Source organism: Ailuropoda melanoleuca, chromosome 2 (genome assembly GCF_002007445.2).
Source record: "Ailuropoda melanoleuca isolate Jingjing chromosome 2, ASM200744v2, whole genome shotgun sequence".
NCBI lineage: Eukaryota > Metazoa > Chordata > Mammalia > Carnivora > Ursidae > Ailuropoda > Ailuropoda melanoleuca.
The window spans coordinates 176208528-176226385 of record NC_048219.1 but is presented as its reverse complement, the minus strand read 5'-3'; the positions used below and the strand labels follow the sequence as shown (position 1 = coordinate 176226385).

Sequence of the window (17858 nt, the reverse complement as noted above, 5' to 3'; positions counted from 1 at the left end):
ATATGAGATATGAAAAACAAACACAAAAAAATAAAAGCTCATCAAGCTACATTCAGCTGAAATTTGACAACTCTGAAATAATAAAAATACTTAAAAATACTTAAAAGATTATACAGAAAAGAATGATGGGGAAATTAAATTAGAAGTTACACAAAAGCACCAAGATTCAATACTTTCTATAGTCCAATGGAAATATTAGACCATTTACAAAAATTTTAAAAGATTTAACTAAAAATAGTTGACACTTTTCAACTTTTTACACACATTAAAGATGTAGGAGGGTTAAGAGATGCAGAGTATATGTAACAATGATTTCTTTAGAGAAAGCCCTCATGTGTGTCCTACCCCTCCAAGAGAAGCACAGGGAAGGAATATCATAGTCGCAAACCCAGTGTATGGGCCACTAACAGGGCCTGCCAGGAGCTGAATGTTTGTTCTTTGCAGCTGGAAAACACAATGGATCTGTGCCAAATGTGCAGTCCACAACAGCAAGGTAAAGAGCTTACTGAGAGGAAATACTGTGTGTCCTTTTAACAATGGATCATAGGGGAATGAAACCCAGGGACCAGAATATGACACTAGTAGAAATATTGGCCTAAAATTGTTTTTAAAAATATCTAAAGGGCAGCCTGGCAGGGAAAAGAGACCCAAGTAGAAAGAAACAATAAACTGTACCACTAGGGGTAATATGGTACCTGGCCCAAGGGGAAGCACTGGCCCAGGAAAGGAAGTTCCTTAGAAGAGTTGGGAGGGGATTTGGAAGAAATCATGATAGTGCCCGTGAGAGCAACACCTTTCCAATAATAACTTTTCTATTCCTCTACTGGAATACATACTGAGATCTGCAATTTACCCCATAAAGAATTCAAAATAGCTATTTTAAGGAAACTCAACATGCTCGAGAAACAAAGACAATTCAACAAAAATTAGAAAACCAATACATAAACATACATGGAATTTAACAAGGGGACAGAAACCAAAAATTACCAAACAGAAATTCTGGAGCTGAAGAATTCAATGAATGGAATGAAAAATTCAATAGAGAACATCAACATCAGAATACACTAAACAAAAGAAAGAATAGATGAGTTAAGACAGGAATTGTTGAATAACCCAGTCAGAGAAGAACAAAGAGAAAAGATTGAACAAAAGTGAAGAAAGTACACATGACCTATGGAATGCCATCAAAAGAACCAATATCAGGATTATTGGAGTTCCAGAAAAAGAGAGGGAGAAAAGGGCAGAAAGTTTATTTAAAGAAATAATAGCTGAGAACTTCCCACACCTGGGAGGAAACATGCACATCCAAGCTGATGAAGCTAATAGATCACCCCATTATTTCAATTCAAAATAGTCTTCTCTAAGATACATTATAGTGAAACTGTCAAAAATCAAAGACAGAGAATTCTAAAAGTAGCAAGAGGAAATAATATTATAACTACAAAGGAATGTCCATCAGTCTATAAGTGGATTTTTCAGCAGAAATCTTACATAACAATTGAAAGTGGAATCATATAGTAAAAGTTCTTCAAAAAACGAATTGCCAGTCAAAAACATTCTATCAAGCTATCCTTCAGAAATGAAGAAATACTTTCCCAAAAAAAAAAAAAGCTGAGGGAGTTCATCACCACTAAACGTAGCTTACAAGAAATACTGAAAGGAGTTCTTCAAGTTGAAATAAAAGGACACTAACTAATAACATAAAACCTTATCAAATATATAAGACATTGCTAAAGGCAAATATACAGTCAGATTTAGAAAACTCTAATTCTGTAATATGATGATGTAGTAACCAGTTAACTGTATTATAAAAGTTAAAAGAAAAGAATATTAAAAATAACTGTAGTTACAATAATTTCTTAACAAATACACAACATAAAAAAAGGGATAAACTGTGACATTAAAACATAAAGACATGGGAGGCAAAAGGGTGGAGGTTTTGCACGTAATCAAACTTAAGTCACTATGAACATAACATGGACTAAGATGTTTTCTGTAAGCCATATGGTAACTTCAAAGAAAAACATAAAGCAGATTCACAAGAGATAAAGATAAGGGAATCAGAGAATACCATCATAGAAAATCACCAATTCACAAAGGCAGGCAGCAAGAAAAGGAAAAAGGAACAATAAAACTACAAAACAGCCAAAAGCTATTAATTAATAGACATTAGCAAGTCCTTACATATCAATAATCACTCTAAATGTAAATGGACTAAATTCCTCAATTAAAGATACACAGCAAATAAATGGATAAAGAAACAAGACCCAACTATATGCTGTCTATGAGAGGTTCACCTCAGCTATAAGGATACACATAGGCTCAGAGTAAAGGGATGGAAAAAGATATTACATGCAAGTGGAACCCAAAAGAAAGCAGGGATATACTGATATCAGACAAAATAGAATTTAAGCCAAAAATGGAATCAAGAGACAAAGATGGCCATTATATAGCGATAAAGGGATCAGTTCATCAATAAGATATACATCCAATATCAAACCACTAAAACTATTAAGCAAAAATCAACAGATTTGAAGGGACAAATAGACCACAGTAAAATACGAGACTTCAATATCTCACTGTCTGCAATGGATAGATCATCCAGACAGAAAATCAATAAGTAACATCAGACCTGAATCATGCTTTAGACCAAATGTACCTAACATACATAAAGAGAACATTCCATCCAATATACATTCTTCTCAAATGCACAAAGAACTTTCTCCATGATAGATCATGATAGGACACAAAACAAGTCAGCAAATTTAAAAAGACTGGAGTCATACCAAGTATCTTTTTTGCCATGATGGTATGAAACTAGAAATCAGCAAAAGGACAGCTGGAAATTTTATAAACATGTAGAAACTAAACACACTCCTGAAAAACCAACAGGTTGAAGAAGAAATCAAGAGTAAAATAGGGCCATCTGGGTGGCTCAGTTGGTTAAGCATCTGCCTTTGGCTCAGGTCCTGATCTCAGGGTCCTGGGATCCAGCCCCATATCAGGCTCTCTGCTCAGTGGGGAGTTTGCTTCTCCCTCTCCCTCTGCCCTCCCCCCCAACTCGTGTGCTCTTTCTCTCAAATAAATAAATAAAATCTTTTTCAAAAAGTGAAATTAAAAAATTATTGAGACAAATGAAAATGTACATACAACACACCAAAATCTATGGAATGCTATAAAAGAAGTTCAGTGAGAAGTTTATAGTGACAAATGCATTTATTAAGAAAAAAGAATGATCTCAAATTATCAAGCTAATTTTATACCTCAAAAAACTAGAAAAAGAAGAAAAATAAAGCCCAAAATTAGCAGAAGGAAGAAAATAACAGGATCAGAGAAGAAATAAATGAAATAGAGACCATAAAAACAATGAAAAAGATCAAAATTAACAGTGACTTTTTTGAAAAAAAAATAAACAAAATTGGCAAACCCTTAGCTAGACTAAGACAAAAAAAGTAAAGACTCAAAAAATAAGAAATGAAAGAGGAGATATTGCAACTGAGCTCAGAAATACACAGGATCATAAGAGACTGCAATGAATAATTACATGCAAATAAATTGTATAACCTAGAAGAAATGGACAAATTCCAAAAAACACACAACCTACCAAGACTGAATCATAAGGAAATGGAAAATCTGAAGAGACTAATAACAAATGAGAATACTGAATCAGTAATCAAAAACTTCCCAACAGAAAAGGCCAGGACCAGTTGGTTTTGATGATGAATTCCACCAAATATTTAAAGAAAAGTTAATGCCAATCCTTCTCAAACTTTTCCAAAAAATTGAAGAGGATGGTACATTTCTAAACTTGTCTTATGAGGCCAACATTACCCTCCTACCAAAACTAGAACAGAATACTTCAAGAAAACTTTAGACCAATATCCCTGATGAAGAAAGATGCAAATATTCTCAACAAAATACTAGCAAACTGAATTCAACAATACACTAAAAGAATCATACATCATGATCAAGTGGGATTTATTCCTGGCATACAAAGATAGTTCAACAAATGTGATTAACAAATGTGATACCATATTAATAGAATGAAAGATTAAAAAAATCATATGAGCATCTCAAAAGATGCAAGAAAAACATCTGACAAAGCTCTACATCCTTTCATAATGGAAAACATCACTAACTGGATAGAGAAGGGATATAGCTCAACATAATAAAGGCCATAAATAAGAAAGCCACAGCTAACATCATACCAAATTGTGAAGGGTTGAAAGCTTTTCCTCTAAGAACAGGAACAAGGGAAAGGTGCCCATTTGCACCACTCTTATTCAACACAGTACTTGTAGTCCTAGCTGGAGCAATCAGGCAAGCTAAAGAAATAAAAAGAATCCAAACAGATTCCTTCCTTCACCAATCAGAGGAGGTCAAGAATGGGAAGAGACATCTCTAGAAAGGTCTTCCCCATCCTCAACTTTTCTTACTCCCCCAAAACACCAATGCATATATATATATATATATATAGAGAGAGAGAGAGAGAGAGAGAGAGAGAAAGAGACAGAGAGAGGTGTGTACTGCCACCTAAATATTGAGTCATTTCCCAAAGGAGAGGGGACAGGACACCTGTTGTCTTTGGGCAACATCTCATCACTTCCTCTTGCTTTTGCTTTTTCCGCCCTGCCCTTGGTTTCATCCTATTCTACACTTCAGATTTCTATTTTTGTGTTGAACTTTCTCCTTTTTTTCACATTGAAAAGAAGACACTGCCCCAAGAACCAGAAATAAATGGGAATTGAAAAGCATCCAAATAAGAAAGGAAAACTAAATTACCTTCTTTGCAGATGATATGACCTTATACATAGAAATCCTAAAGACTCAACCAAAAACTTTTGGAACTAATCAACAAATTCAGTGCAGTTTCAGAAAATAAATCAAAATACAAAAATTGGTTGTGTTTCTACACACAAACAATAAAATCAATGAAAAAGAAATAAAGAAAGCAATCCCATTCACAATAGCATCACAAACAATAAAATACTTAGGAATAAATTTAATCGAGGAAGTGAAAGATCTGTACAATGAAAACCATAAGAAACTGATGAAAGAAACTGAAGACACGAATAGATATTCTGTCCCCATGTACTGAAATAATTAATATTGTTAAAATGTCCATACTGCCCAAAGCCATCTATAGATTCAATGTAACCTCTTTCAAAATTCCAATAGCATTTTTCACAGGAAAAAAAATCCTAAAATTTGTATAAAACTGCAAAACACCCCAAATAGCCAAAGCAAGCCAAAAAAAAAAAAAAGAACAAAGCTGGAGGCAGTATCACACTTCTGATTTTCAAACTATACTACAAAGCTACAGTAATCAAAACAGTATAGTATTGACATAAAAATAAGACACATAGACCAAAGGAACAGAATAGAGTGCAGAAATAAACTCCCATATACACAGTCAACTGGCATTTGACAAGGAAGCCAAGAATATCCAATGGGGAAAGGACAGACTCTTTAATAAATGGTTTTAAGAAAACTGGATAATTACATACAGGAAAATTATATTGTATATCCATCTTACACCATTCACGAAAACTAACTCGAAACTGATTAAACATCAGACCTGAAACTATAAACTCCTAGAGAAAATATAAGGAAAAAACTTCTTGACATTGGTCTTGTCAATGATTTTTTTGGACATGACACCAAAAGAACAAGAAACAAAAGCAAAAATCAAGGAGACTACATCAAAAAAAAGCCTCTGCACAGCAAAAGAAACAATCAGCAAAATGAAAAGGTGACCCATGGAATGGAAGAAAATATTTGCAAGCCACATATCTGATAAGGGGTAAATACCCAAATATATAAAGAACTCACACAGCTCAGTAACAAAAAAAAAAATAGTCCAATTAAAATATGGGCAAAAGAATGAAATACATATTTTTCCAAACAACACATAGAAATAGCCAAGAAGTACAGGAAAAGATGCTTAACATCATTAATCATAAGGAAAATGGAGCTCAAAACCACAATGTGATATTATCTCACATCTGTTATAATGGCTATTATCAAAAAGACAATAGATAACAATTGTCAGTAAGGATGTGGAGAAAAGGAAACCCTTGTGCAGTGTTGATGGGAATGTAAATTGGTACAAACACTATGGAAAATAGTATGAGAGCTCCTCAAAAAAATAAAAAAAGCACTACTATATGATCCAGCAATTCCACTTCTGAATATATATCAAAAGGAAATGAAAACAGGACCTCCAGAAGATATCTGCATTCCCTGTTGATCACAGCATTATTCATAATAGCCAAAACATAGAAACAACTTAACCTATCAGTCAATGGATGAATGAATAAACAAGGTGTGATGTGTGTATAAAAACACACACACACAATGGATTAGCTATACACACACACACACACGGATTAGTATTCAGCTATGAGAGAAAAGGACATTCTGCCATTTGTGACAAAATAGATGGGCCTTGAGAACATTATGTAAATGAAACAAGTCAGAGAAAAATAAATACTGTATGATATCATTTCTATGTGTGAATCTAAAAAAGCAAAAACTCATAGAAACAGAGTCGAATGGTGGCTAACAGGAGATGGAGGGTGGGGACATTGGGGAGATGTTGATCAAAGTGTACAAACTTGTAGAGAAAAAAATTAAAAGAGAAATATTACTAAAAGTGATTGCTTGGTGAAGGGGGGAGGAATTCACTTTATTCTGCACTTTCGCCATTTTGTAAGGCCCAAATTTTTCTATCACGTGGTAGGTATTGTGTTAAATATTTTAATGCACTTAAAAAGAATATATGATGCATAAATATTTAATGTGTTTGTCCCATACTGTAGTAGCTTTTTGTCACAAAAACAACTTTGCGTTACTAATGTAAAGTCTTACAAGCCATAAGCATGTAGTGAACGCATCAACAAATCATTCCTAAGTATGACTTACTACCTTAAAGAGAATGCCTATGCCATTAGAAGATGAAAATGCTCCTCGTGACCATCACCACCATCACACTGAAAATCCTTAACTCTGATTTTTTCATTTGGGTTCTTTATATGCTCCTCTGTTCCCAAACGAGAACAAGAACTACTTGTTGACAGCAAGAGACTTATCTACCACCACTGCTTGCATTCAGCGGAGATTCAAAGGCAGGTAGAGGAGTGGGAAAGCTTTACGGTTGCAAAAAGGAAAGGTCCATCCTGATAGGAGGTTGTTGGCACACAGAAGCTGAAGGCATGGCTGACAAGAAACGATCTACCCCAAACAACATAAATCCTAAATTAATAGTGATAATAGAGGAACAGTAAAGTACTAATCTAAATATTACAAAGTAATTACCAAAGCCTAAGTATAACTCAAAATTGTTTAGTCTGTAGCTTATTCAGTATTATATATAATATTGGATTTCAATGCATACCTTTGAAGAAAAAACTTTGATATTAGCTAGATAAAAGGTTTATTACATTATTTTAATTCATAAAAATCTATTGTTCTTACAGAATTACTACTAAAAATATTATAATTGTAAGTATTTTCATTTGTAAATACATAACAGGTATTTTAGAACTCAAACAACTATGTACTTTGTAAGAGAATTCATTACCTCAGCTAGACTTTCATGCAATTTTCATAACAAGAAATTAAACCCCTTACAGGTTTTATGTGCTTTTCTTTCTTCCTCATTTTTGATCTCTGACCACACATTTTAATACCATTTTTCTTTCATCATTATAGACCTGTTTAGTTATCAGCCTGATTGCAAAGCAAAAGTATTCAGATATAAGGAGATTTTTAAATGGGCCAAAATTCTTCCCATTATACTTTTAAAGAAAACTAAGAAAAGTTTAAAGTTATACTATGAGAAAAGAAATAAGGGATGATGTGGGAGTTATTTCTTTTGGATAGAATAAACAGAAAACTGAGTAGGTGAGCACACATGCATATGATTAAGTCGGGTAGGTGGCAGACTGATTCACTGAGTTGTCTCTGCCACCAATAAGCATAAGGCCCTCACATATTAGTAACATTTGAGGACCACCATTTTTATCTATAAACCAAGGGGCTTGGAATATATAACTTCTAAATTCCCCTTCCAGTAAAATAATGATACCGTACGAGTTCATGGATCTGAAGATCTAAGAGTTAAGTATGAATTAATGGAAACGAGAACAAAAAGTCATACCTTTGTATTCTTTTTTATCTTTGTTTTATCTTTGTTTTTTTCCCTGGCTTCACGAAGACCTTTCTGAGTAGGACCTTCTGGTGCATTTTCTTTTTCAGAATTAGGAACAACTACAAAGATAACACAATTTATTCTTAGTATCTGTACTGTTTTCTCCACAATAAATATAATTTTAACCAAACATATGAAAGCCAAAGTCATAATGATACATGTATTTTTTAAAGTATTAAAACTAATAATGTAAAAATACCACCAAAATGTTTTAAATAAGGTGTCAAATTCATTTTCCGAAAATTCAGGGTGTCATTACTGCAAGGTCAGTGAAATGGCATGATGAGCCAGTTAGAGATCACAGAAGCCAATCTCCAATTATATTATATCCAAATTCCTGTCATGAGGCTTAATGCGTATACAAGTTGAAAAGGGTCAAGGAGAGAATGGTAAGCAACGACAAAATTTCTCAAGTGGAATTGGATAACAAATAACCGATTTTTAAAAGAATACTGTATTAATAATAAATAATGATTCTTTATGCTTCTCAATGTTGAGAAAAACAGAAAGGAAAACATTGGGTAATATTACAATGTAGTTGTAACATTAGTCTCCAAACTCTCCTGGACATAAAGAACAGTCCTACTAAAACCACATGAGGGAAAAATAAAAGGATGGGAAAGTCTCTTTCTTTTATACATATAACTACTTAGGTATATATAATTTCCCCCTTTATTTCTAAACAGGAAACTAATTGCAAATAACTAATAAAGTTATAATCATTAACTCTTAAATAAAAGAAATAACTAGATGTTCTAAATATAACACTAGATTTATAATAGAGAAAAGATAAACACAAAAATATCTGGATGAGTCCAGGTTCTCAAAGAATTCTGAGGTAATAAAGGCAAGGAAGCACATAGCTGGCATTTAGATTCTTTCTGATCTGACTTTTCCTATTCAGTACCAGTCTCAGACAAAGGAAAAAAACTCCAAAATAACCTTGACAATAACATAAAAACAGAATATTGAATAACACAGTTCTACATGAAAGTACTTAAAAGACTTCAAACATTTGGGTATCCAGACTGCCTATCTTCCCTGAGTGGTGCTAAAGTTAGAGCCCCACAGCATGTGGGAAGTCAAAGTGTGGGGGAAAGGCAACAATTACAGCTCACTGACAATAAGGAAAAATTTTCACTTCCAGTTCTCTTTTATTTAATTCTCCTTTCAACAACCAACAGTGACATCCTGATAATGACAATAAATTAAAATAACAACAATTAGCATTTATGCCTTATTGACTTTTTACTACATAACAGCCACTAGTCTAAACAATTTCCATGGATAATTTCATAAAATCCTGTCTATAACCCTGTCAAGGTCACTACCTTTTGTTCCCCTTTATATATGAGGAGAATATACATGGTAGTATCTATAGGGAAGTAATGAGAAAGCAGTAGAAGTAATTCTAAGAACATGAGCAGATCTCAGGTAGCATGCAAAACATGACTACGCACCACTTCATAAGAGAAACAAAATAAAAATCAAGAAGCAAACAAACAAAATGTTAAGGATAACAAATGAAAGTCAAAAACCAAAAAGGCCTTGTTTTATAAGTATACGTAGTTTTTCTACAACAAAATGAAATTACAAAAGTTCACACTTAATCATTTTTAGGAAAATATTCAACACTTGGAACCAAAACATGAGAATAAGCATTGCAGAATACGTGTGGAATTAGCAAAGAAATAACACTTCTCCATTATGTCTCGGTGTAGCAAGTACAAACATGATTTCCACTCTCCATCAGATAAGCATCACTTTCACTTGCACAAAGATTTGTAGAACAAATAAGAGGCTCAGACATTAAAGTCTATGTCACATTCATGGTTAAATGCATATAATTTTCAAATTCCACATAATGCTTCTTAATGTTTAGTAATATCCTAGCAAATTCCATGTCTCTATCATAGCATCCTTATGTTTATCACACCCAATGCTTATTAATGACAGGCCTGTATTACTGATTCGTGCTGTGCAGTTTCCCAGATTTTATTCGGGCACAATCAGCTTCTTAAGGAAAGTATAATTTCTTAAAAGAAATGAAGCAAACATCAAATAAACACATTTTCACTTACAGAAATTTTATTTATTGTACCTCCAGTGCTTTATTTCATCCATTCAACAATTCCTTCATGTATGCACACATCCACTCAATCAATGTTAACTGAATATGTTTAGCCTCCTCGCTGAACATCAAAAATGCATGAATACAGAAGACAATAGGGAAAGGGCAGGAAAACGGAATTTGAAGAACTCAGAGAGGCAGACAAACCATGAGAGACTCTTGACTCCTGGGAAACAAACTGAGGGTTGCAAATAGGGAGGAGGGTCGGGGGATGGAGTAAATGGGTCATGGGCATTAAGGTGGGCATGTGATGTGATGAGTACCAGGTGTTAAGCACAGCTGATGAATCGCTGAACACTACATCAAAAACTAATGATCTACTATATGTTGGCTAACTGAACATAATTTAAAAAAAAGAAATAAAAAATGAAACAAAATTTTTTTAAAAATGAATATGTAAGGACCCACATTGTGCCAGTCACTAACTCTCTTACAGATTAAACCCAGCTGAAAAGAGAATTCTTTAACTGAAAAAGGTTTTGAAGAATTATCCACAATTTGGTCTAGAGAGCTAAACAGAAAATATCTAAGAGATTATGACACAAGTAAGCTAAGATGAGGAGATTAAACACTTATCTAATTATAATTCAGAAAAAGGCAAATAGAGGTAAAGGGGAAGAGGATTTACTTTAAATATTCTTTATTTTTACTTTAATTTTACTTTCTAACCTAGGCCATATAGCCCATATAGTCATATGAAATTGGCATCTTGTAATGCAATTCTGAGCAGCAACAAAATATTCAACTTAAAAAGCATCATTAAGCTAAAAACCTTATGGAATACTTTGCTTTACTCCATATGACATCTTTTTCCTCTATGAACCTCTGAAGTCAGCTTTCACAGTTTTTCATTATATCTAACATTTCCAATTTCTAGCTGTTCATACTGAATTCATAATTTCCTATCATAAGTTATAAGATATATTAAAATACAATTATATGTATCTTTATAACCTGCTCTGGAAATAGGCATTATTTTTTTAAAGATTTTATTTATTTATTTATTTATTTGACAGAGAGAGAGACAGCCAGTGAAAGAGGGAACACAAGCAGGGAGAGTGGGAAAGGAAGAAGCAGGCTCCCAGCAGAGGAGCCTGACGCGGGGCTCGATCCCAGAACACCGGGATCACGCCCTCAGCCGAGGGCAGACGCTTAATGACTGAGCCACCCAGGCACCCCGGAAATAGGCATTATTGCATTCAAATTGCAACCTTATAGGAAAGCAAAATAATATAATAATATAAGTTAATAACCAACACAAACATATCAGAATCAGCATATTCATAAGCTTTTTGAAATTACATAATTTGAACAAAAACTGCTTTTATCTCATAATACATAATATTAAAGTGCTTTCTGTATAGTTTCTTATAAATATGTGATATGTATTGTATTTCATAACAACAAAGAAAAATCATACAAAATTGTCACTTCAAATATCTAATCAGTAATAATTCACTATTTCATAGTTTTTCCTAGGAATTTTTCTACTATTCTACATACCATACAAGAATAAATGTAGAACTAAAAGCCTTTTTCAGGTGAGAAAGTTCAGCACTGTAGTATTAATAATATTCTCTCTGGGTAGTATAATTACAGATAATTTTAAAAATAAAGTTTGTCATTTTTAAAATTTCTAAAATGGGCATATCACTTTGATAATCAAAAAATATGGTATATTTAAAATTACTTGATTACTCCAAATCAGTTCGATTTTTGTCTTATCCCTAAGTTTGGACTGAATAACAATTAATTTGTCTTTTTTACCCAAAGTTAGAGTAAATGACCGTCAATTCATTGTTCCCTAAGTACAGAGGGAATAATATTTAATTTTAAGAATCTCTACTGCCATACTAACCTCTGCCCAAAATAAATGGATAGACTTTTAGATGGATGACAGGTAAAAAAAAGTTTTTAAAAATTAAACTAAAGTGAACAAATAGAGGGAGAGGGAGTTAAATATATGCAAATAATTGTGAAGGATCACAGTACTGATGAGAGACAACCAGTTAACCAATAAATCAACTTCTCTTCAACTTAGAGTTCCTGGCTAAGTAAGGTTCCAAGTTGATCAGGCAATCAGAGAGATGACTGAGTCTGACATGACACAGCCAAATGCTAAACCCAGAAGCTTGGGAAAAGGTACTTCAAGTCCCATATCTTACACTAGAATGCATGTTTATAAAGATCATAAAATTATTCAGTACAGAATTTAAGGAATTAATTTTATTCAGGTAGTTGGGATTACTCAATTAGAAGAACCTATTTATTTGTGTTGATTCGAAATTTATTCCTTTTGACCAAAAGCTACTTCAAAACATCACAGATCAAAATACAGTTACAAACTTGATCTTCAAAATAACTTAGAAAAATATGCAATATGTTCATTTATAAATTACATCAAATAATAGAATATAATTTCATAAGGAATTACTAGTAAACCATTAGTTTATTTTAATAGAGATGCCAAGGATAAATATATAAAATTATGAACTAATAGCTGGGAGTAGAATGGAGCATTAGAGGTTAACTGATACAACCATCAACCCAATGCATGAAGTTCCTCAACCTTTAAGCCTTCTTATATATATTACTTTTCACATTCTTTAGTCATTTGGGAAGTTAGAGTTCCTGAGACTATGACAGTTTGATACTACCCCTTCATATTTACATCTGATTGTATTCTTAAAAGTTATTTACACATGGGAACAAGTAATTTTTTACCTTAACAAAAATATATATTCTTTGTATAAAAAACGCAATAAGGAAAAAAATGTAGAAAATAATCACATCATGCAAATTAGGCATATATTTTGGTGTGTATCATTTCTTGGCATATATTTAATAGCCATGAACTTATACTATATAAATGTTCCAATTTTTTAACATTTTATTAACATTATGATGTGAGCATTTTCTTATGCATGATTTTTAAAGACTGTCTAGTTGTATGAGCAACCATACTTAAACATTCACTTGTGGTTAAAGATTAAGATTGTTTTTACTGTTTTGTCCTATAGACATGACTGCAATAAACATCCTTGGTCCATAGTGTCTTTAAGTATAATTGAGCTTAACTAATATTTCTTTAACATAAAATATAAGGATAGGAACTACTGAAACAAGGCTAAGAAAAAAATTTCAAATACGAGAATGCTGCCTATTTTGTTAAGCTTTAACTGATCATTTAACACAATGAACAGTCATGTGTAAATGACAGGATGTTATGTTTATTAAGAAAATTCACTACTTTGCAGTCTTTCCATATTTCAGAGTTTCCATCATTCTTTTTTAAATCAAATACAGTGAGGTACAATTTACATATAATAAAATGAATACTTTTTAGAGAATTGGGTAAGTTTTGACAAAAATAAACAGGCATAAAACCACCACCAAAATCAAGATATAGAACATTTGCACCACTCACGAAATTATTATTTTCTTAACATTCCCATTTATAAGGCATGTACAAATACTTTTACCTCTAATTTCAGAAGCCTGGTAATTATGCCTTACTTCCATATGCTTCAGTATTGCTTGAAGCCCAGAAATCTAAAAAATAAAATCAAAAGATATGGGGTTATATATAAAATAACCCAAAAAGGACTGAATAAAATGCAATGTTTAAATATCAACTTCAAGATATAAAAACATCAACCTCTCAGATTAATTCCTATGTATTAAAAATATTTTAAACATGAATTGTAACAAAAAGAAACCATAACTTTAAGTTTAAATTCAATTCCACGGGTAATTATTAGGTATTCATTATAAATAAGCATCTGAAACATTTATTTCACAGCATCGTTTCCTGAATCAAGAATACCTATTGCACACTTTGAATGATAATTATCCAGTACTCCACTTTGAGAAAAGTTTCTCCTCTATTGAAATTACTTCACAACAACTTAATTCATCTTTCTGTTTATAAAAGATAAGGAAAGTATTAGTTGGGAAGTAAAATATGAAGAGACTATTGTTTTTCCTGAAACACTTAGCTCATTTTCCGCCCACAGACACTCCTTGTTTTATTAAACATGTTTTATAATTAAGAACATTTGTTAGTTTGGTGGCATATCATTTACCTATATTTCCTGAATATAGGTAGACTTGAATTAAAAACTCAACCTTAAAGAGTTCTCTCATCACTCATTGTATGTGATTATACCAACACAAAAAAAATCTATTTAATTATATAGGGATACACACATTTTTCCTACTATCACGGAGTAATAACATTCCTTTATTAATTGAAAATAGTAGATAATAAATTGTAACCTACGGATTAGTGCTCATGAAATGCCTGGCTGGAAAAAAAAAAAAGTAAAAAATGTATATCTATTCTTGGGTGCCAAATGGATTATAAAAATTTTAAATATACTTATTTAGAATAGTATAAAATTTACACAAAAGTGCAATGTAATACAGAGTTCTTGTATACCCAGCAACTTATTCCCATTAACATCATACATTATCATAGTGCGTTTGATACAAGAAATGCGACAATACTGATATGTTAATATTAAAAAAGTCCATATTGCTAATTTCATTAAGGTTTTTCTTTTAAGATTTTATTTATTTATTTGAGAGAGAGAGAGAGAGAGAACAAGTGGGGGGAGAGAGAGGGACAAGCAGACTCGGTGCTAAGCCTGAAGCCCAATGTGGGGCTCTATCTCACCACCCTGAAATCATGACCTGGGCTGAAATCAAGAGTCAGACACTTAACTGACTGAGCCACCCAGGCTCCCCAAGATTTTTCTAATATCCTTTTTCTGTTCCAAGATCCCATCCAGGATACCTTACATTTACTCATTATGTCTTTATTATTATTATTATTTTATTTAAATTCAATTAATTAACATATAGTGTATTATTAGTTTCAGAGGTACAGTTCAGTGATTCATCAGTTGTATATAACACCAGTGCTCATGACATCATGTGCCCTCCTTAATACCCATCATCCAGTTATCCCATCCCCCCACCCCCTTCCAGCAACCCTCAGTTTGTTTCCTATGATTAAGGGTCTCTTATGGTTTGTCTTCCTCTCTGATTTCATCTTATTTTATTTTTCCCTCCCTTCCCCTATGCTCCTCTGTTTTGTGTCTTAAATTCTACATATGAGTGAAATCATATGATAAAGCCCCAAATCGCCAGAGAAATGTTGAAAAAGAAAACCAAAGCTGGCTGCACCACAATTCCGGACTTCAAGCTCTATTACAAAGCTGTAATCATCCAGACAGTATAGTACTGGCACAAAAACAGACATATATCAATGGAACAGAATAGAGAACCCAGAAATGGACCCTCAACTCTATGGGCAACTAATCTTCGACAAAGCAGGAAAGAATATCCAATGGAAAAAAGACAGCCTCTTCAACAAATAGTATTGGGAAAATTGAACAGCAACAAGCAGAAGACTGAAACTGGACAATTCTCTTATACCATACACAAAAATAGACTCAAAATGGATGAAAGACATCTAAATGTGAGACAGGAATACATCAAAATCCTAGAGGAGAACACAGGCAGCAACCTCTTTGACCTCGGCTACAGCACCTTCTTACAAGACATGTCTCCAAAGGCAAGGGAAAAAAGGCAAAAATGAACTACTGGGACTTCATCAAGATAAAAAGCTTTTGCACAGCAAAGGAAACAGCTGACAAAACCAAAAGACAACCAACAGAATGGGAAAAGATATTTACAAATGTCTTATCAGATAAAGGGCTAGTATTCAAAATCTATAAAGAACTTATCAAAGTCATCGTGTCTTCTTAGCTTCCTCTGGACTGGGACAGTTTCTCGGACTTTCCCTCATTTTGACGATCTTGACAATTTTGAGTATTTGTCAGGTAATATTTTGGAGAATGTACATACATTTGGGTTTGTCTAATGTTTTCTCATGTTTAGGTAGGAGTTATGGTTTTGAGGAGGAAGACCACAGAGTAGAAGTGTCATTAATAACGCATCAAGGGTAATATCAACATGATTAAAGACTGATGATGATGTTAACCCTGATCACCTTCGTGAAGTAGTATTTGCCAGGTTTCTCTACTGTAAAATTACTCTTTCCCCCACTTCCACTGTACTTGTGGAAGCAAGTCATTTAGTAGAGCCAACAATGAACAGCTGAGGTGTTAAGCTCCACCTCTTTGAGGGAAAGATTATCTACATGTCATCTGAGATTCTTCTTTGAGAGAAATATTTTTATTTTCCCCCATTTACATACTTATCCATTTATTTATATCATTATGAACTCACAGATACTTATTTTATACTGTGGGTTATAATCCCACACTGTATTATTTATTTTGTTGCTCAAATTGTTCAAAATTTGACCATTGGGAGCTCTTGCAGAACGATTCCTGTAATGAGCATGACTCCATTTGTTGATGTTTGACTGCTAACACTTTTTAAGCCTTACTTCCTACTTTCCTTACAGGCCCACACCTGAGCAAGCTGATATGAAAGCCTGGATGCTCCCTCCTTTGCCACTGGTGGGAGATTCAAACCACCTAAGCCCCTCCTCCCACATAGGAACTCTCATCAGGCTCCCAAACCCTAACCACATCAAAAACCCCAAGCCAGTCTCCTTCCTTAGTTCTCTCAAGACGTCTCAGACTTGCACGTAAGGCATGTGCTGCTCTCCCCACAGAGCTCAATTATATAATATAAATGTTTGCATATCCTTTTGCTGTGTGCATAGCACAGTCAGTCTCAACATCCAAACCAAATTTGATTGTTGCTCCATTTAGGAAGTGCCCTCCACAGTTCCTTTGTCCCTTGACATACTCTAATGTTTTGTTTGGTCCCTTCTTCCTTTCCCTTTCCTTCCTTCCTTCCTTCCTTCCTTCCTTCCTTCCTTCCTTCCCTTCCTTTCCTTCCTTCCTTCCCCTCTCTCTCTCTCTCTCTTTTACTTTCTGAGTATCTCCTAACATTCTAGTGCAACAAGATGGGACAAATATTCCAGGTTCATTTTGTATTTTCCCTGTCCAGCCTATAACCAGCCACTTCTCCAAGGAGCCCTAACGTCCTTTTGTTAGAGAACGGTATTAAACATTTATCTATGCACCGGGTATACTCATTTGCTATTGGAGCATCATTGCTTCTAGATTCTCTCAGCAGACAGACCTAGAAAATATATACATTTATTTTTTAGAATACCTCCTGAATTAGAGACCCATAATCCAAAAAAAGATAAAGTTTAACTTTTTTATTTATTTATTTACACACACACACTAACAAATTATATATCTTTTCAATCATAGGACTGTAATTCAGAATTTTGAACATTTTCAGTAATTTTGTAAAACAAAACAAATTATAGGTTTTTCTATAAGATTTAAATAAATTTGGAAGTTGCTATACCATTACCAAAAAAAATTGAAAACACATACTTCTTTTAGATTTTTGTCATCTCACAGTATACTTTCACTTTTACATACAAACTGAGTATCACTTAAAAATGATAAATTCTAACCTTTCTTCTTGCAAGAGATTAGAGAGATCACCATGTTT

The 17858-nt window shown here is 33.3% G+C and overlaps 1 protein-coding gene across 1 annotated transcript in view; it reads right to left on the bottom strand.

The window, feature by feature from the left end:
• SPAG16 (sperm associated antigen 16) overlaps window positions 1-17858 on the bottom strand; it is a 964037-nt gene that overhangs the window by 884751 nt on the left and 61428 nt on the right. Inside the window, exons 8-9 of the mRNA XM_034655122.1 lie at window positions 13826-13895; window positions 8162-8271 (exon numbers count right to left, since the gene is read on the bottom strand). Of these exons, the coding sequence (XP_034511013.1) occupies window positions 8162-8271; window positions 13826-13895 (180 nt within the window). The remainder of the gene's footprint in view (window positions 1-8161; window positions 8272-13825; window positions 13896-17858) is intronic.